A 21,577-nucleotide genomic window follows, 5' to 3' on the forward strand; every position below is an offset into this window, starting at 1 on the left:
TATGTTATTTCATAGTGTTGTTGTCTTCACTATTATTCTACAATGTAGAAAATAGTCCAAATAAAGAGAAACCCTGAATTGAGTAGGTGTGTCCAAACTTTTGACTCGTACTGTATATATATATATACACATAAAAAACACCTTTCTAATATTGAGTTGCACCCCCCCATGAATGCTCCCAACAGTTGGCTAGATGTCCTTTGGGTGGTTGACCATTCTTGATACACAGGGGAAACGGTTGAGCGTGAAAAACCCAGTAGCGTTGCAGTTCTTGACACAAACAGGTACGCCTGACACCTACTACCATACCCCATTTAAAGGCACTTAAATATTTTATCTTGCCCATTCACCCTCTGAATGGCACATACACAATCCATGTCTCAGTTGTCTCAAGGCTTAAAAATCCTTCTTTAACCCGTCTCCTACCCTTCATCTACATTGATTGAAGTGGATTTAACACGTGACATCCATAAGCGATCATAACATTTACCTGGTCAGTCTGTCATGGAAATAGCAGGTGTTCCTAATGTATCAACAGTCAATGTATTGTCTAAACTACATTGAGGGGCCAATAAGGAACCTAAAAAATAAGCCCCCCCAAACAAAAACTGTAGTATAACCCTTTAAGGGTCTCTGAATCTTGTATTTGTTATTGTAATGTGACCTGCTATAGTCCCTAGTCCGCTGATCTTAAAGTCTCACCACAATCTTACTTTCAGTCTAACAGTGCACCAACCACCAGTTAAGAAACATTTAAAAACACACACAGACATGGTTCTTTATTAAATGTTATTCTCTTCGTCCAATGATCTGGCATAATCAAAACAGTTATTTATTTTATCCCCAAATGCTGGTTGACATCTGATTGCATTACAAGTGAGAGTGCAGGGGAAAAAAACAGTTGTGCGTTGTCATACTGGCTGCAGAGAGGCTGGCCAATAGCAGCGTTCGATCGTTGTGAAGGACAGATCCACTCCTACTGAACAGCAGAGGCAGTGGTGTTGTGGGGAAAAGAGATGGGTAGGTAAGTTACACTATTTTGTGTAAACAGTGGTTAAAGGTAGGGCCTGATCCCAGATCAGTTTGTGCAACTCCTATTTCATTGTCATGCATTGGCAAGACAGCACAAACTGATCTAGGGCCAGGCTAGGGAATAGCTATGTACTCGGATGTGTCAGTAGAGTCAAGAATGACAGACAGATAAATACTAATAGTGTGCAAACAGAGGCAGTTGCGTTGCTGTGATAGATACAGAGATAGAGGTGCTGATACTGTGAAACAAACTTACAGAGGCAGTGCTGTTGTGGGGGGGGAGTAGAGAGATGGGGAACATGTATACATACAGAGGCAGTGGTGTTGTGTTGTGGGGGGGGGGGGGAGTAGAGATGGGGAACATGTATACATACAGAGGCAGTGGTGTTGTGAGCGTACTGATATCGTGTCACAGAGTTTACACGGACATAGATAGATACATCCTACTGACAATGTGCTACAATGTGAGCATACTGGTAACGTGGTACAGTTTGTGACTGATGGTGGGGGGTAATGGGAGCACATAGATATTGACAATGTGCTACAGTACAGAGGCAGTGCTGTTGGGGGGTAATACATACATTATCCAGACGTGGAATGAGAGAGGGACGACCTTAGGAAAAAGGAGGGGGGGTCACGGAGTTGTTGGTCTTTAAATTGTCAAATCTTTCTATTTTATTTCAGGTGAAGTATAAATTCAACTCTCTTCACTGGTTGTCAATGGCTATGGTGTTCCTAGCAGTCAGTCCCTTCCTTAAGCGGTCTAAACAGTCGATCAGTGATTCATGCCTTCACTTCAGGACACCAAACAAGAACAAAAAGCAAAACATAAAAGGCTTTGACAAAGTGAAAATTGGCTAGACTCCATGTACTTTAAAAACAAAGGAATACATCTTATGTACATTATTTCATGGCTGCTACTTTCTTACAGGTCATCTTCATAACTCCACGACAACTTGACTCTAGATCATAGAACCACTACGTTTCCTTTTCTCCCATGAAAAAACAAAATGCTGTAAATGGAACAAAACAGAGAGATGCCAACCCAGCCTGGTCCAATTTGTGTTTTGTGTATCAATTTGATCCAACTTGTGAACGTGACAGTGCAAGAGGTCTAGTGCATAAAGTGAATTGCATCTGAAATCGTGTCATCATTTTTGTTCTACTTATCTTTTGATTTGATAGAAAAAACACACATTTCCACTGTGACTACTTAGTGTGCTGATATTCCTGGGTGAAACGAAGAGAACAAAACACTAGGTCTGGGGAGGTGGGGGGGAATCACAAATAACATCTAAGTTCTTAGAACAGTGAGAAAAATACTGAGAAAAAGATGGCAACTCTTCTTTTATGCATCATTCCACTTGGACAATTCAAATTGCAATGATTACTTTTTCAATATATATATTTATATTTCCATATATCTTTTGTAAGAAAATCTGTCTCTCAAAGTTGTGAAGGAGAGGCAGGCCCCCTCTCCGAGCAGCCCCCGTTTGCTGTCCCTGACAACATTTAGGGATGACTCGTGCCAGTGTCCAGCAGTCTGTCTGTCTAGTTCCCTGCAGAAAGACGTGCGTCTTGTCGACCCCTTTACCCCAGGTCTGATGGGCACTGAGCCTGAATTCCTGTCCAATGTCTTGAGGGGGAGAGAGGAAGAACAGAGAGTCATCACTGAGGAGAGTAAACAGAGCAACTCAGATTAAACTCCTTGTGTTGCGTCTGCCAATCCCTGGTGCTGGTTCTGAGGCATGTCTATGGTGGTGATGGTGGGGGTGAAGGGTATAGTGCCATCCAGATTCAGTCAAGTATGATGGTGCCCGGTCTGTTTTGGTGCCCGGTCTGGGGCTGAGATAGGGGGAGTGGGGGGACGGCTGTCTGTCCATTGAGGCCTGCGTTTACCCTCAAAGTGTCAAAGTCTGTCCTGGCTGGGCCCAGGCTTGGCCCTCTTCCTAACCCCACTCCACTCTGGCCTGGTTTGTCACAGTGTGGGAGTCTGTAGTCATGCCTTCTTGCTGTCCCTGCCTGGGGTTGGTGGTGGACCCCCGTCTAAGGGGAGGGTGCAGGGGGGCTGCTGCGGGCTGAGCTGGGGGACAGGCTTGGGCTGCAGCTGCCTGGTGGGGCCCCTCCTCCGCTGGAGCGGCCCCCGCTGGCCCCCTGGCCCTCCAGACCCTCTGAGTTTTCCAGCATCTCCTGGATGAGAGGGGGCATGGAGCCTGGGATCTCCATCTTCAGAGTGATCACTCGCTCCGCTCCTGGAGGAGGAGAGGGAGGGAGGAGAAGAGAGAGGCAGAGAGAGAGAGAGGGTCATGTGTTCCACAAGGTTCAGCCACTACAGCAAAATGTCATATGTAAGACCCTAAATATTTATCTTCAAATAAATAACACCTGATATAGATATAAATGGTAGTAGTGTTGCACTGAGACTAGGGCTGGATTAAGTCCCTGGGCCCAAGCCCGTAGGGGGCCCAAGAGGTAAAAAATATACAATCACAGGAGCCAACTCTCAAAGTTTAAAATACACCAGAGAGCATAATTTAGCCACAGGGGATCAATAGTTTCTAAAAATTTACTGTGAATTAAGTTATATAACAAGCTCATACAGGTAACTGCCAAAATAAAGTCAATACCAACATAAAACAATATAGTTTACCAAGCTACCAATGACTTCACACTGGAAGAAGTTTAAGCTACACTAAAGCTACCCTGTAAAAAAAACAACAACACGGTGTGCAGGCGTGTTCTCTCACCCTTGGCGCTGATGCTTCTGAGGTCCGTGATCTTCATCAGCATCTTGGGGAACATGTGTGGTTTGTGAGGCCTCCTCTTCCTCACGTAGATCTTCAGAGCTTCCAGTAGGGGCTCCTGTAGTACGTCCACCTTGTCTGCCTGCTCCAGATCCTGACGGTCTACACACACACACACACACACACACACACACACACACACACACACACACACACACACACACACACACACACACACACACACACACACACACACACACACACACACACACACACACACACACACACACACACACACAGGCACGCACACACGCACACACACGCACACACACACGCACACACACGCACACACACACACACACAGGCGCACACACACACACACACACACACACAGGCGCACACACACGCACAGGCACAGGCACACACACACACACACACACAGGCGCACACACACACACAAACAATGAAAAACACATCCTTAATACCCAAAACTAATTTGCTTGAAAACAATGACAATTGGCCTCTTGTGATATCAACTCCCGGCCCTGATAGGAGTGCAATGCTGGGTTTGAATCCGAGCTGTGGTGCAGTACCTCCACACAGCAGACAGATGCCGCTGAGCAGGCCGGTCTCTGCGTCGTCCATCTCCAGGGGGAGGAGTGTTTGGGCGAAGGCGAACACCAGGTCTGTGAGCGGGCCGAAGCCTGCATTGTGCATTTGGGTCCTGTTCAGGGTCAGCCCGTCTGAGAACGTCATTGTGTCCTGGTCTGGAGTGTACCGCGTGCATATCCTCAGAATCTGAGGTAGAGGTAGAGAGAGGGAAGGAGGGAAAGGGGGAAAAGAAGGAAGTAAGTCAGTCTTGCGAGCTGAAATGGCTCTTCAGAGCAGATCTCCTGTTTCTGTAGCGTGAGGCAGCTTGATGAACCAGTACACCCCCCAGACAGGATGCTAGACTATCACAGGGCCTGACCCCCCAATCTATCTCCTTAATGCTGAGTGCCAAGCAGAGACGCATCTGGTCAAATTTCTTAGGACTCGGCCAGGGATCAAACTCCCAATCTCAGGACGGACACTAATCACAAGGCCACGGAGTTAGTTGGAAAGGGAAGGGGAGCACAAATATATTGCTGTTCACTTTCTGTAGATGTTTTGCTGTTTGTAATAAATACACGTATGTCCTAGTGTGTGTCCTGATGCGTCTTCTCACCAGTATGTCCAGACAGGCAGCCTTGAGCAGGGTGATCTGGTCAGCGATAGTGAGGGTGGTGAAGCCTGGCAGGTGCTTGGCAAACTCCACCGTCTTGATGATACACTTAGTGGACAGCTCACTGAACTTATCCCACAGGTTTACATCTAGAGCCACGCGGTGCTCTGCACTGTTATTCTGTAGGGAGGGAGAGGGAGATACATACATATAGGTTATTCTGTGATTCGACAAATACATTGGTTGGTATGTTGAGAGTGCAAGGAGCGTATGTTAGTCGGTGTTTGTAATGCCCAAACATGTTGGCAGAGTGTGTGTGTGTGTGTGTGTGTGTGTATATAAGTCACCGTGGTGTATTTGCCCAGCTGACAGAGCGAGGGAAACGTCTCCTTGTGGGCCTTGCGGACGCGTTCGATCATTTGCTCTGTCTCGGTACTCAGCACGTAGATCTCAGTACACTCTGGCTTCTTCTCCTCCTTCTTCTTCTTGTTCCTGTCGTTCCTCACCGCTGAGGGAGGGAGAGAAAGAGACGAAGAGATGGAGGGAGAGAGAGAGAGAGAGAGAGAGAGAGAAGAAGAGACGGAGAGAGTTATCCTTTGGGCTCAAATGGCAATTTTCAGGGATGTGTGAACACTAACCACTACAGGTTGACCTCACAATCCTCACGTAGCCATGCCATCTCCGGTCAAAGAGAGAACACAGAGGCAGTCAGAAAAACGACCGCTATCCCCGAGACCAGACACTACTGGAAACACAAACGCTGATCAACTGGGACATTGTACGTTGGGGGAATACACACATCAACCACTAGATGGAACCATATACACTTTTCATCCTCAAACTGGCAGAGACAGAAAGAGACAGAGAGAGACAGAGAGAGACAGAGAGAGACAGAGAGAGAATGAAAAATGTGTTAGCCGTGTGTTATGTGAGAAATATGGCAGAGGAGAGGGTGTGAGTGAAAATGTATGTGGGAGAGAGAGAGCTTGAAGTGCTTTGATGTGACAGTGTGAAAAGAGCTTAAGAAGGAGAATCCGTGTGTCGCTGATCTGGCACAATACAGACAGGGAGACATTGGAGAGTTGGGACTAACAGTAGCAACACACACACAAGCAACACACATTTGTGTGAACACACCACAAAACCCACACACTCTCTCTCCCTCTCTTTCATCCGTTTATCTTTCACCTTCCTTCTCTCCACATTCTGTCTATCCTCCTCTAGCGACCCACTGTATCACCAGTAGAGGTCGACCGATTAATTATGGACGATTTCAAATTTTCATAACAAATCGGTAATCGGCCGTTTTGGACGCCGATTATGGCCGATTACATTGCAATCCACGAGGAGACTGCGTGGCAGGCTGACCACCTGTTACGCGAGTGCAGCATCAAAATGACCTTGTGGCTGCAAGGAGCCAAGGTAAGTTGCTAGCTAGCATTAAACTTATCCTATAAAAAACAATCAATCTTCACATGATCACTAGTTAACTACACATGGTTTATTATATTACTAGTTTAACTAGCTTGTCCTGCGTTGCATATAATCAATGCGGTGCCTGTTAATTTATCATCATCAAATCACAGCCTACTTTAACTTCGTCAAACAGGTGATGACTTAACAAAAGCACATTCGCAAAAAAGCACAATCGTTGCACAAATGTACATAACCATAAACATCAATGCCTTTCTTAAAATCAATACACTGAAGTATATTTTTTTAAACCTGCATATTTAGTTAAAATAAATTCATGTTAGCAGGCAATATTAAATATTATATATATATATATTTATACAAATGTAAAAATCGGCCGATTAATCGGAGTGGAAAAATCATAATTGGTCGACCTCTAATCTTCACATGTCATATTTCTATATCCTCACTGTATTAAGAGCTGCCAAATCAAGACAATGACACATATATATGTGTGTGTGTGTGTGTGTGTGTGTGAGTGAGTGAGAGAATTGGAAAGAAGATAAATAAGATGCTCTCTTTCCTCAGGGCAGCGCAGCACTGTTCACTATGTGTGTGTGTGTGTGTGTGACACTGTTGTTCCCCAGAGACAGAGCTGCCAGCGTGGGCCCAGAAAACGCAACCTAATGAAGCCATTAAAGAACTATTAGCCTGGCACTCCAATCAGTCATGGCACACACACACACACACACACACACACACACACACACACACACACACACACACACACACACACACACACACACACACACACACACACACACACACACACACACACACACACACACACACACACACACACACGAAGACGGCGTGTATGTGTACACCCCCTCCCCACAACTTGTCATCAAGCTTTAATTATTCCAATCAGCTGTGTGGTGCTACGGCAAAAAACAAAAACGTGCACCCTGGGGGGGCCCCCAGGACAGAGTTTGGGTAACCCTGGTGTACATGACATGTGATAATGACATGTGCATCTGCTTGTTGTGAGTGTGTGGTGGTGGTGGTGGGGGGGGGACTTAGTAAATAGCATCAGTGTGTCACCCCCCTTCAGAGATAAGATAAGGTTGACCGGCTCAAAGGTCAATCAAGAAGGGTTAAGACAGCCCAGGCACACACACAGCCCAGCTACACAACTCAATATAGATCCCAATTGAAAACGCAAAACACACACACACCTGCTGATTTTTTTTTTAAACACCACAACACACTGTACCACTTCCCGGGTGTAGTAACATACTCCCCACCACTAGATGGCAGTGGTTGATTTCCCTAGCGGCCTTGACTGGGATGAATGTTGCTATAAACCGGCGGTTCGGAACACTGAGGAGGATAACTCACTTACAGGGGGCCTAGAGGATAAAGTGCTAGGAGATAGTTTTAGCGCTTGGCCTCATTGAAGCCTATAGGGGGATATACAGTGTGTGTGAGTTATATGTGTGGTGGATGTGTAGGAGGGCGTGGACCGAGGGAGGGAAGCCATCATGGGGTGTGGTGGGATGTGCATTATTGCTTCTTGATATAAAAACGTCTTGACATGTATTGGAACCATCACTTTTTGTCATGTCAGCGCGTGGTGCTTTGAATATCTACTTCGGGAAGGCATTTCTTGGGAGACAGTATTCACTCAGAAGAGACAGGCGAACGAACGAGAGAGAGATGTCCACTGTTTATTATCTACTTCACTTGCTTTGGCAATGTTAACATACATTTCCCATGCCAATAAAGCCCTTAAATAGATGTATTTATTTTTTATAATACAAAAATTGAGAGAGAGAGAGCGAGAGAGGAGAAACTATGTGTCCCATGCCAATAAAGCCCCTTAAATTGAGAGAGAGAGACAGAGAGAGAGAGACAGAGAGAGAGACAGAGAGAGAGACAGAGAGAGAGACAGAGACAGGAGAAAGAGAGAGAGAGAGGAGAGACAGAGAGAGAGAGAGACAGAGAGAGACAGAGAGAGAGAGAGGAGAGACAGAGAGAGGAGAGACAGAGATAGAGAGAGAGAGAGACAGAGAGAGAGAGAGAGACAGAGAGGAGAGAGAGAGATAGAGAGAGAGAGAATAAACAGAGAGCGAGACAGAGAGAGAGACAGAGAGAGAGAGAGAGAGAGACATAGGAATAGTACTCACACTCCTTGGACATGCCCACTTCTAAACACTTCTGCAGGCGGCAGTACTGGCAGCGGTTGCGGGTGACCTTGTTGATGATGCAGCCCTTCTCGCGATGACAGGTGTACACCATGTTCTTCTGGATACTACGCCGGAAGAAACCCTGAGAGGACGAGAGAGTTCGGGTGTTACATTTGCTTTAATTGCGCATATTTATTTTTTTTTTTTACAAATGTTTTTACAAAAATAAAAAAAAAGAGAAGGGGAGAAAGATTGCTGTTATGTTCCTGTTTTGCTTTGGCATTATACAAATATGAATGGCATGCTTTGATGTCAACGTAGCATCATTGTGTGAAAGAGAAGTGAAAAAGAGAGAGAACTAGAGAGAGAACGAATAGGAAGAAGAGAGAGTGGGTTGGGCAGATAAAAGGTCATTTTCGATAGCAGTGGTATCATTGAGATAGTAAAACTAGAACAGGCGATCCATTTTTGACGAAATATCCTATTTGTTTTCCAGACCTTTTATTTCCAATACTGATCGCTCGTTTTCTCATGTTCTCTCGTCCCTCTGCAGCAGACATACGACGAGCAACTATGTTTGGAACGTCAAAAATCACAGTATCGAATCGCAATAGACACAGAACGGCCCTAATATGTAACACGCTGTCTTCACACACACACACAATTACACAACCCCCAATGAATCAATATGACACATCGACTTCCTTAAAAACAGTGCCCAGACAGTGTTCAACTTCCCTTTCTGTGTGTGTCTGTCAGAGAGAGCACGTGTTTCTCCACAGTGACTAACAGTGGCACCACCACCACCACACGTGCTACGCTCTACTCTGAATCATGCCCGATCACACTCTGCTATTTGGGCATTTTCAAACGAGGCTGTTAACATATTTTAGGACACGACTTTTACAACCCACTAAGCTGAGGGAAATGTGCTAGCTTTGGCACCGTGTGGACACTTTTGATGCCAATAGAGCAATTTGATGTGGAAAACAGTGTGTGGGAAAGACAAAGTTTGTTAGGCATTAACAGCGGACATTTTAGTCATTTAACAGATGGTTTTATTCAGAGCGACTTGTACATACATTTTCTTACCTTCTTTTTGTTGTACTGGTCCCATGTGGGAATCGAACCCACAACCCTGGCGTTGCAACTGCCATGCTCTACCAACGGGGCCCCGTGGGACCATTAACTGTGTGTGTGTGTGCGCACATGTGTATGTGAGTGTCTGTGCATCTATGCGGCTGTGTGGGCCTAGCTTGGCCAGGGGCTAGGTTAGTTGTGCCACACCGGGTGGGCATTAACTCACTAGTCTTAAGCACCAATGAGCTCCCATTGGTTAATCCCTTAAGGGGCTTATGGGCAGGCAGGGCCTGGTGGCATTGGGGGGGGCATCATACTAACTCCCATTCCTCTTCAGATGAAGCCCCAGATAGTGCCGTCCTCGTCCATAGAGACGATGACCGCAAGAGACTGACAGGAAAGTAGTGTGGGAAGCTTTCTACCTATTGTGTTGAAGTGTTTGTGTGTGTGTGTGTGTGTGTGTGTGGTGTGTGTGTGTGTGTGTGTGTGTGTGTGTGTGTGTATGTATGTGTGTGTGTGTGTGGCAGATGCCTTGCAAATACAATGCATGTTTGTTAAACACAATGTACGTTTCAGTGTCATCTTGTGAATATCTTGATCAAGTTCACTGATCAGAACAATGACAATGAACGGTGCAGATGTAACAGTGTTTGTGTGTTGGAGTAACTCATACAGATACATTCACACAGAGACTAACAGACGTGGAGAGCCTTTGCTGCTGACCTATGAACCAGTCATCGCGACGAGATGAGTGAGTGATGGCATACAGAGAGCGGTAGAGGGTGCTGGACAGAAACACACTGAGTGTGCCAAACATTAGGAACACCTTCCTAATATTGAGTTGCACCCCGTTCGGCCCTCAGAACAGCCTCAACTCGTCGGGGCGTGGACTCAACAAGGTGTCGAAAGCGTTCCACCGGGATGCTGGCCCATGTTGACTCCAATGCTTCCCACTGTTGTGTCAAGTTGGCTGGTTGTCCTTTGGGTGGTGGACCATTCTTGATACACACAGGAAACTGTTGAGCATGAAAAACCCAGCAGCGTTGCAGTTCTTGACACAAACCGGTGGCACCTACTACCGTACCCTGTTCAAAAGGCACTTATAAATCTGTTGTCTTGCCCATTCACCCTCTGAATGGCACACATACACAATCCATGTCTCAATTGTCTCGAGGATTAAAAATCCTTCTTTAACCCGTCTCCTCCACTTCATCTACACTGATTGACGTGGATTTAACAAGTGACACCAATAAGGGATCATAGCCCGGGCTTCAACTGGTCAGTCTAGGTCATGGAAAGAGCAGGTGTTCCTAATATTTTGTACACTCAGTGCATGTGTGCTGATATGTGAAATAGGACGAGAGATTTTACAGAAAGACCGATGAATATTTCAAAAGACAGGTAAAGAACAAAAGCACAGCTAAAAAGGACAGACAGATAGACAGAGCGAAGAGGAGTAGACAGGCAAGCAAACAATCCAAAATATCAAAACGTAAACAGAGGGCAAATACAGACAGATAGAAAGGGATGAATAAACAGGCTGTAAAGAGAGACGGAGAGCAAACGAACAGATGTACAGCCAGATGCACAGAATAATGAACTGGAGGGGGAAAAAAAGAACGATGCCCTGCGGCAACTAAGAGTAATGCTTGTGGCGACAATTTGTGTGCCCCTCTGGTGTTAAACTTTTCCCAGCAATATCACTAATCCGCTCCATCACACACACACACTATTGTGGGCGAGATTAAGTGGCGACAGCCCCTAATGTCGGCAGACCAGAGCTGGTGTCTGTTGTGACAGAGTGCACAGGCCAGGCCAACCACTCCTCTGCTTTGCGCCCTGTGTGAAGGTCAGGTGACCCGTTAAGCCTCCCCCAAGTCTGTCGCCCTTAATCAGGATCAGTGGAGCCAACATGGATGACTTGAAACCTACCATACATTAGCAAACATAGCACATCTGACGTCGTCCATTTTGTGCCAAATGGCCCTGGTTTCCTCAGCTTATGGGGTTTGTAAAGGTAGAGAAATGTAACTGAATGCAGCCGGTGATGGAGTCAGTGTGGACATGATGGGGCGTGAATCTAGCCCCGCTGATATACTGTATGTAAGCCTACCCTCCCAGCAGAAGGTAGTCAGTCATGTTACGACAGGGGCACTGCCAATGTGGTGGGTGATGCCCTCTCCACATGCCAGAGGAGATTCCTGTGCCCAGTTTGGCAGTGGCACTGCTTGGCATGGCAGTGGCACAACCATGAAAAATATTAAGCCCTTTTACTGGGTAAGTCTCCGTGCTATCATATTTATAGACTCCCACTGATTCAAACAGCAAATTCTTCATAACAGCAGGCATTAGTATTAGGTAAACTTGGAATCCATGGAAAACTAGCAGTAAGCACTAACTAAAATAGTAAAGTCCATTGTTGTTCTAGTGGTGTGTGTGATGCTTCGTGGGATTATGCTGCCTTACACAGGCCAATCAGCATCCAACACAGGTCAATCAGCATCCAACACAGGCCAATCAGCATCAAACACAGGCCAATCAGCATCAAACACAGGCCAATCAGCATCAAACACAGGCCAATCAGCATCAAACACAGGCCAATGAGCATCCAACACAGGCCAATGAGCATCCAACACAGGCCAATGAGCATCCAACACAGGCCAATCAGCATCCAACACAGGCCAATCAGCATCCAACACAGACCAATCAGCATCCAACACAGACCAATCAGCATCCAACACAGGCCAATCAGCATCCAACACAGACCAATCAGCATCCAACACAGACCAATCAGCATCCAACACAGACCAATCAGCATCCAACACAGACCAATCAGCATCCAACACAGGCCAATCAGCATCCAACACAGACCAATCAGCATCCAACACAAGTAGAGCGAGACCCTTCTCCTCGAGCTACAGATTTCTAGGAACTGATCTAGAAAGCCCAGCCTACACTCCCTAGAAAGAGAGTGTGAGAGTGATACCCTCTCAATCGCTCAAATATGCATTACAATATCACAGCCGGCATGAAATAATCATGGCGGAAAGAGGTGAGCTAGGTGACTTCGCACCGCTGCAAACACCATGGTCGTGTAACTCCCCTACCACTCTTCATGCAGTCCAGGGCTGTGGTTTTATTGTGGCGTCGAAGTGTACGTCCCAAAAGGCACCTCAATAGGGTGTGACTTGGGATGCAGTCACAGGTAGGAACTCTTTCTCTCCGATTCTGCTATGGGCTGGGAGGAGGGCTCTAACTTCTACGTGGCACTCTGCTGGGTAGTTGATGCCTTATTGACGCTCCTCTGCTCTCTCTTCCTAGAGAGGTCCTGGGTTTGAGGTCAGATGGGAAGGATACCTCAGACAAGGTGGTCTCTTAATGGCTCAATTTCGCTAGAGGAACCAAGACGCGATGGGCCGTGGCAGAACCGGCACGAACTAGCCTTGTTCGTTCTTGGTTGTTTTCCATTTGCAGTGGAACTGGAAACAGGACTCGGTTTCATTGGCGGGGGGGGGGGGGGGGGAACGGCTAGTGACGATTCTAGGAGCACGACCGATGACGCAATTCGACAGTGACATTGTTGTGATGCGTACTGGAGGCGTTAGCATGGCTATTTTGTGCCATCCTTTTACTTTTTGTTTGCGGGCAGCAATGGAGAGTGAACAGAATAGAGGAGACGGCGGAAAAGAGCCTGAGAAATGCGCGACGTATCATCATGCGAAGAGAGGATCGTTTCAGCCGGTTGAAAGACCAGCTTATGCGTCGAAAGGCTCCTACCAGATGCGCAAAATCTTTTTTTTCGCTTTAGAGGTATTCGTTAGTGTAGCTGTACCGTTTGTAGTCAGATTTTCCTTCTCTTTTAAATATGGAACCATTGGCTCGTGCGCGAGTATTAACAACATGCGCGACACACACACTGTGACATCATTGTGTGAGACCAATCTTTGAGTACAGGCATTTGTAACCCCACCCACCAGCCTACTTGGTTCGACGTCAGTACCAGATGTCAAACGAGGCTGAATATCCCGCTTGGTTTCAGGAATCAAGTGGGCCATGGGAAAATGGAAATCAAATAGGAACCGCGATATTCACGGCACGGCCCTGCAGTGGAAAAGCCCTCTTAATGACCTTTTATTATTTGATGTATTCATTTAACTAGGCAAGTCAGTTCAGAACAAATTCTTATTTACAATGACGGCCTACCCTCCCGTAACCCAGACGACGCTGGGCCAATTGTGAGCCGCCCTATGGGACTCCCGATCGCGGCCGGGTTATGATACAGCCCAGGATCGAACCAGGTTCTGTAGTGACGCCTCTAGCGCTGCGACGCAGTGCCTTAGACCGCTGCGCCACTCGGAAGACCTTTGATGGCTCCTAGCCGCCAAGCCACTGAGGGTGCATTTGAAGATGTGAAAGGAGAACGAGGAGAAGGGGGGGAAGAGTGGAGAGCGCTTCTGTGCACATGGGAGTCCCTATGATACATATGGACCTCTGTTGAGCGGTGTCCTACGCACACACAAATGCACATGCACCTACTAAATAGTATGTCCAAAACAGTCCGTTTCCTCTCGCTTGCCTTTTTGACAGCTACAGCTGTTAGTGGCCTGAAATCCCCTGGACTGAAGCTCAGTAATTACAAGGTGTGAAGAATGTTCTGGCAGCAGAGGGCTGGTGCCGTGGTCGAAGACCGGCCTAGAGCACTGGGACTACAAGCATAGCTAAACAACTACAGGAGCTAGACCTTACAGCTCTGGAACTAAAACAATACACTGTGGCTAAACTACATGAGCTAGAGCTAACAATACTGGAACTACAGCAATATAAAAGAGAGGGGGGTTTAGCGCTTTACAGGAGAGAAGTGCTAATGTTAGTAAAGGGGACTAGAGCTGTGTTCGGATACTCATACTAACCGCACTAATTGAGTATGTAGTATGCTTATTGGTCATAGTATAGATATAGTTAGTATGCCAAAAGTTCCCGGATGTCGTACTACATTCGCCAAAATACGCCGTGTACAAGCAGCGGACACCATTTCTGTGCTTTCAGGGCCCATAATGCAACTCTTCAGAAAACGGGCGTGGCTTCACAAGGTTTTCAGATTTGAAGAAATGGCGGAAAATATGCTGCCGAAGTCCGACGAGAGCGGATACAAATTCATTGATTTAACTAATTATGAAAATGTTGAGCAATGTAATAAAGTAATGACTTTTCAAATAAGTTACGCTACACGTTATGTTGGCTGACAATTTGCTAGCTACGCTATCCTGCATTACAGCAGTAAGTACCGGTATGTTAGCCAGCTACCTAACGTTAGTAACTAGCTAGTATATGAACTATTCGCTATCTAACTACCCAACGTTTAATTGACTTGATTATTAGCTAAGTGGTATAGTCGTTGGGCGTTCTTAATGGACATTGTTAATTATGGCTATCTACTCCGATTTCAGAGCACTCTCGTCCGAGTGTGCCAGAGCGCATAATAACTGATGAATTTACGAACACTCAACACGCTCTGGATAACATGAAAACAGCCTAACCAGCTCTACTAGGGCGAGAAAAATGGTCAGAGTGAGGTGTTCTCTCATTTGTGTCTTGAAGTAGCTAGCAACCTATCCAAAGTTAGCCAGTTAGCTTGGGCGCTTGACTGCCGTTGTGAGGTCAAAACGCTCGGATCAACCCTACTCCTCGGCCAGAGCGTCCAGTGTGCGCTCTGAACGCTCCGAGAGCAAAACAATAAAATTTACGAACGGACAGTCCGACAACGCTCTGAATTTACAAACAGAGGAGAAGATGGAAGGTCTAGGTTTGGTGAGGGTTAAAAGTACACATACAGATGGTCGGGAACACAAACACCTGAAAAACACACCCACAGGTTTCAGCCAGGCAGAATGAATGCCCTGTGGAACCAATGGGTTAAGGGTCTATCAATAAAGAGTGGATGACCCGGAGAGAGAGAGAGAGAGCAACAGAATGAAGAGAGACATGGGAGAAGTGTGCAGGTAGATCAACAGCAAAAGAAAGATGAAAATAGAGAGATTATCAGACAGAGATGGAAACAGAGAGAAAAAGAGATGCAGTAAGAGAGGATGAGACAGAGGAGAGGAGAGAGAGAGAGAACAGCCTGACAGGACTCTGTGGGCCTATATCTGATATGGGATCCTTGATCTCTTCCTGGCCAACGGCCGACCCCTGATCTCTTCCTGGCCACCGGCCGACCCCTGGGCGCCTGCGATTGACCCTGGTGCGACCTGGGACAGGAGGATCTACTCACGGTACGGTGACCCTCTACCGTGAGGAGGGGGGGGGGGAGGGGGGGGGGTCATCACCCATGCACCACTTCACTCCACACCATGTCCTGCCTTCCCCATCCTGTAAGCCTCTTTAGCTGCACAACTAATCCTAGCCCCCGGTAACAGCCTGGGAGTGTATGTGTATGTGCATATATGTGTGTGTGTGTGAGTACGAAACAGATTACTTGTGTATATGCACAGGGGTCACAGTATGCCGTGTGTATGTAACATGGCTAAATCCTCGGCCCTAATCTATGTGCTCTCTGTCACCTCTGGGTCTGCATGGCAAATGGCCCAGGAACACAAGGAAAATACTCAAGGGCTAGTCAGCCCTTCCCCCTGTTGAGGGGCCAAAATCTCAGTCTCTCTCACACAGTATCTAGCAGACTGACTATTGGAATGTGTGAGAGAATAATACCACTGAAGCCATGTTTGGTATCTGTACTGAAAGCTTCTTCCCTGAGGTGAACTCTGATGCCATCTATATGGATGTATGATCTCCGTGGTTATGTGTAGTTGTTCAGAATGAACTCTGATGACACCGTATGCAAGGGTTTCCTTTGTGCCGTCTCAGGAATGCGGCCCGGTCTCTGGTATAAATGGAACGAAGGTCTCTAATCCTGCCCGTGGGAAAAGGTTTTCTGAAAACGCTTCTCTCTTTTAGGTTGGCCCATAGGCCTAGAGGGTCTGTTTTGTTCATGCATGTTGGATGCATTTGCAGTTTGCTTTGGTAGCGTTTCAGATTAGTTTGCGCCCAAAAGAAATGAATGGTAAATAATGTGGTGTCATTTTGGAGTGGCCTTTATACATGCTAACCTCCCCGGTTATTGGCATGTCCTGGGGGTATGATCTTTGACCCTCTGTAACTTTCTCACTCATCATTATTCACAATTCATTATCCGCGAAGCATCCATATTCATGTAGAAGTGTTTAGAAACATTCTATTCTTATTTATAATATAAGTGACTCCAAAATGACACAAAGCATAGCAACACCCACCCGTAGCACGCGCTCCAGCAGGTATATTTCACTGGTCATCCCCAAAGTCAACTCGATTGGCCACCTTTCCTTACAGTTCTCTGCTGACAATGACTGGAACGAATTGCAAAAATCACAGAAGCTGGAGACTCATATCTCCCTCACTAACTTTAAGCATCAGCTGTCAGAGCAGCTTTACCGATCACTGCACCTGTACACAGCCCATCTGTAAACAGTCCACCCAACTACCTCATCCCCATACTGTTATTTATTTTTGCTGTTTGCACCCCAGTATCTCCACTTGCACATCAACATCTGCACATCTATCACTCCAGTGTTAATGCTACATTGTAATTATTTCGCCACTACGGCCTATTTATTGCCTTACCTCCCTAATCTTACTACATTTGCACACACTGTATGTAGATTTTTCTATTGTGTTATTGACTGTATGTTTGTTTATCCCATGTGTAACTCTGTGTTGTTGTTTTTGTCGCACTGCTTGGCTTCATCTTGGCCAGGTTGCAGTTGTAAATGAGAACTTGTTCTCAACTGGCCTACCTGGTTAAATAAAGGTGATTTAAAAAATATAAAAAATAAACATAGAATATAGCTCAGTATTTTAATCATTTATTTTATCAAGTCATTATTGCTCACCTTTATCAAAAGGTGTCAATAATTTCAGACCCAACTGTATATTTAGGCTGGGTTTCTGTACAGCACTTCGAGATATTAGCTGATGTACGAAGGGCTATGTAAAATAAACTTGATTTGATATACACATATATGATCAATATTACCACACTACGTGTGTGTGTGTGTGTGTGTGTGTGTGTGTGTGTGTGTGTGTGTGTGTGTGTGTGTGTGTGTGTGTGTGCACATGCTCATCAAGACTGAATGCCTGTGTACATCAATAGATTATTCTGGATGTGCATGTTGATTACGGAGTGCATGAGCGTGTGTCTATATTCCTCTGCTGTTTTGACAGCTCTGTTATTAAGGATGACAACTAGGCTAAAGCCCAAACAACTGCACATTTGCAGACAGCCATTTCCCTAAATCTGGGGATGGGGGATGAGTGTGTGTGTGTGTGTGTGGGGAATGAGTGTTCCAATTTGCAAAAAAAAAAGAAAAGAAAAGCCTCCAGCTAAAAGAAAAGAAAAGTAGACCAGATACACACGTCCTCAAGGGACCCAAAAAAAGAGAAACAACCAGGAAACAAAAAATAGGGAACAAAAAACCACACCCATTTAATGAAGATTTCTTCCAGGAGAGATGGAAGAAGGGTTTGCGTGGGAGCAGGAGAGGACTGTATGTATGTATGTATGTATGTATGTGTGTGTGTGTGTGTGTGTGTGTGTGTGTGTGTGTGTGTGTGTGTGTGTGTGTGTGTGTGTGTGTGTGTGTGTGTGTGTGTGTGTGTGTGTGTGTGTGTGTGTTTCATGACAGTGAGCCCTACCTAACCATCAAACACGCACACATGCTACACCTATGGGAGGGGGACTGTGTAGTCGCGCTAGTTAGGCTAGCACTAACCTGTGCTTCACCGCAGTCCCAGTGGAGGGCCACTATACATTCAGATGCTGGCAACCTTCAACTATTGAGGATACTTTAGATAGCATGCTGGAGCTCAATCTGGTAGCGGGAGGCTTTTCCAGGCAATACGTTTTGTAGCCGGAGTAGTCAGTCGACACAGTTATGGTGTAGAACTCTGGTACTTCTTTAACTCTCGCCGCAGCACTTGACTGATATTTAAAAGTCATTCACTGGCCTGAGAGTTCAGGCTTCCCAAGTCCTTGGGCGACAAAGCGAGAGAGAGGGCGATGGAGGCGAGGGGAGAGTAAGAACGAGCGAGCAAAAGAGAGAGAGGCGAAGAGAGAGAGAGAAACACAATGTGAGATGGAGAGGGGGGGGGGGGGAAAGCATGGCCACAAGTGTCTCACCTTGCAGCCCTCGCAGGCGCTGACTCCGTAGTGGTATCCCGAGGACTTGTCCGCACAAACGAAGCAGGGTTTGTAGATTCGCGGGGGAGGGGGCGGCGAGGGGGGACTGGGGACTATCTCCTCCGAGCTGGTGCTCTGGGTCTCTATGGCTGCAGAGAGAGAGAGAGAGAGAGAGAGAGAGAGAGAGAGAGAGAGAGAGAGAGAGAGAGAAAGGGGAGCGGGAGATTAGGTTAGTTTAATCTAAAGGGCGGGGTGATCTTAAAAAGACATACAACTATGCTATTACTTAGCCTAATCACCGATTAAGACGTGGCGGAAACAAGTGACAACGACACATTGCAACAAGTTGACCGTATGAAAGATTCAGTGGAACCACAGTTGGTCATTGGGTAGGTAACGTGTAGCACAGTTCACTTGAATAATTACCACACTTTGATGTAACTGCATGTTGTGCCGAGAGAGAGAGAGATTCAAATGGATCAAAAGAGAATTAGGATGAAAGAGTGAATGGGAATATGAGAGAGAGAGAAGCACATGGTGATAAAGCAGATGATGTTACCGCCTGTGGTGGGCCTCTCCCTAGAAAGCCTCTATAATAGCATCGCCCCGTGTGAGAGGCAACCTGCTGTGGAGAATAGGTTGAGTTGGCCCACGGCCTGCTTTCTGCTTCATAGCAAGCAAGCAAGCAAGCAAGCAAGCACACACACACACACACACACACACACACACACACACACACACACACACACACACACACACACACACACACACACACACACACTGGGAGTAGTGCCAGCAATAATTAATGGAGTTGTGCTTGTCACCGAGGAGGAGAGAGAGAGAGAGGCAGGAGAAATACACAATAAACTGCTCCATTAAAGAGCTCTTGAGAACACACAGCCATGTTAGCAACCATGGCTTACCAGCCAATCAAGAGTCCTCCTAGGAGCCTCCGTGACCAATCAGGGCTCACTCAGGCATTATTGCAGCTCATCGCGGTCCACTAGGTAGCCATAGCGACCAATCACTATCCACAACGGTACAATCTCCATGATGACAATGAGCAAATGAGCTCCAACATTAGTGTCTTATTAGGAGGCTATTGCCAATGATGAATGATCATAGCAATGAATAATATCTGTCACGAGAGTGCATTCAAACCACATTCAAACTAGTTGTTTATTAGCTGCTAGTCTTTAACAGCAGAACGTAGACCATATACAGTGCCTAGTTGAAGTCTACACACCCCTGGCACAGTCTTTACATTTTGCGGCCTTAAAATGTAATCTATACCGAACAAAAAATATAAATGCAACAATTTCAACCATGAGTTACAGTTCATTTAAGGAAATCAGTCAATTTAAATAAATACATTTGGCCCTAATCTATGGATTTCACATGACTAGGCAGGGGCGCAATCATGGGTGGGCCTGGGAGCGCATAGCCACACCCACTTGGGAGCCAGGCCCAGCCAATCAGATGACTTTTCCCCACAAAAGGGCTTTATTACAGACTGAAATACTCCTCAATTTCATCAGCTGTCCGGGTGGCTGGTCTCATACGATCCCACAGGTGAAGAAGCCGGAAGCGGAGGTCCTGGGCTGGCGTGGTTACACGCTGTCTGAGGCTGTGATGCTAGTTGGACATACTAATAAATTCTCTAAAATTACTTATGTAGAGAGGTTAACATTCAATTATTTGGCAACAGCTCTGGTGGACATTCCTGCAGTCAGCATGCCAATTGCACTCTCCCTCAAAACTTGAGATATCTGTGGTATTGTGTTGTGTGACAAAACTGCACAAGGTGCACCTGTGTAATGGTCATGCCGTTTAATCCGCTTCTTGATATGCCACACCTGTCATGGATTATTTGGATGGATGGATTATTTTGGCAAAGGAGAAATGCTCACTAACAGGGATGTAAACACATTTGTGCAACATTTGAGAGAAATAAGCTTTTTGTGCGTATGGAAAAATTCTGTGACCTTTTATTTCAGCTAATGAAACTTGGGAACACCACTTTACATGTTGCGTTTATATATATTTTTCTTTATAGAAAGGGATTCAATTACATTTGTTCCCCTACAGAGCTACATAACTTACTCCAATTTGAAAAAGTGAAAAAAAGTTAGAGATCATTTTCCGAATAAATAAAAAAACGAACGAAAACACATAGATGCCTGGATTGCGTACGTCTTCACTCCCAAGAGTTAATACTTGGTGGAAGCATTTTTTAGCAGCCATCACAACTGTGAATCATTTTGAATAATATTCTACCAACTTTGCACAACTCCTAGGGCAACACATGCCCATTGTTTTTGTCAAAATTGCTCAAGCTCAGTAAATCTGGTTGGGAATCATTGATGGACAGCATCAAGCAAATTTAAGTCGGGACTGAGACTAGACCAACTATTGGGAAAGCCATTCTGGTGTTTCTTTGGCATACAAATGTGTGTAAATGTCTCGCTGAAAAATAAAACTCTATCCCAGGGTTAGGTTTTCAGAAGACTGAGGTGGGTTTTCCTTCAACTCTTTACCTGGGCTCCGCTCATTTCATATTGATTTTGATCCCGACAAACTTCCCAATCCCTGCCGATGACAAGCATACCCACAACATGATGCTGCCACCACAATACTTGAAAATACAGAGGGTTTCACTCTGTGTTGTGTTGCATTGGATTTGACCCAAACCTTTCGTTTTTTT

The 21,577-nt window shown here is 45.9% G+C and overlaps 1 protein-coding gene across 4 annotated transcripts in view; it reads right to left on the minus strand.

The window, feature by feature from the left end:
* Nucleotides 1-764: 764 nt before the first annotated feature.
* LOC139580414 (retinoic acid receptor alpha-like) overlaps nucleotides 765-21,577 on the minus strand; it is a 182,692-nt gene continuing 161,879 nt past the window's right edge. For all 4 annotated transcript variants that reach the window (XM_071409087.1, XM_071409070.1, XM_071409079.1 and 1 more), the window contains 7 exons: nucleotides 18,874-19,022; nucleotides 8,583-8,724; nucleotides 5,328-5,488; nucleotides 4,984-5,160; nucleotides 4,370-4,574; nucleotides 3,780-3,938; nucleotides 765-3,284 (listed from right to left, as the gene is read on the minus strand). In XM_071409087.1, the coding sequence (XP_071265188.1) occupies nucleotides 3,079-3,284; nucleotides 3,780-3,938; nucleotides 4,370-4,574; nucleotides 4,984-5,160; nucleotides 5,328-5,488; nucleotides 8,583-8,724; nucleotides 18,874-19,022 (1,199 nt within the window). In that variant the 3' untranslated portion in view covers nucleotides 765-3,078. The remainder of the gene's footprint in view (nucleotides 3,285-3,779; nucleotides 3,939-4,369; nucleotides 4,575-4,983; nucleotides 5,161-5,327; nucleotides 5,489-8,582; nucleotides 8,725-18,873; nucleotides 19,023-21,577) is intronic.

The sequence above is a fragment of the Salvelinus alpinus genome, chromosome 1 (genome assembly GCF_045679555.1).
Source record: "Salvelinus alpinus chromosome 1, SLU_Salpinus.1, whole genome shotgun sequence".
Taxonomy (NCBI): domain Eukaryota; kingdom Metazoa; phylum Chordata; class Actinopteri; order Salmoniformes; family Salmonidae; genus Salvelinus; species Salvelinus alpinus.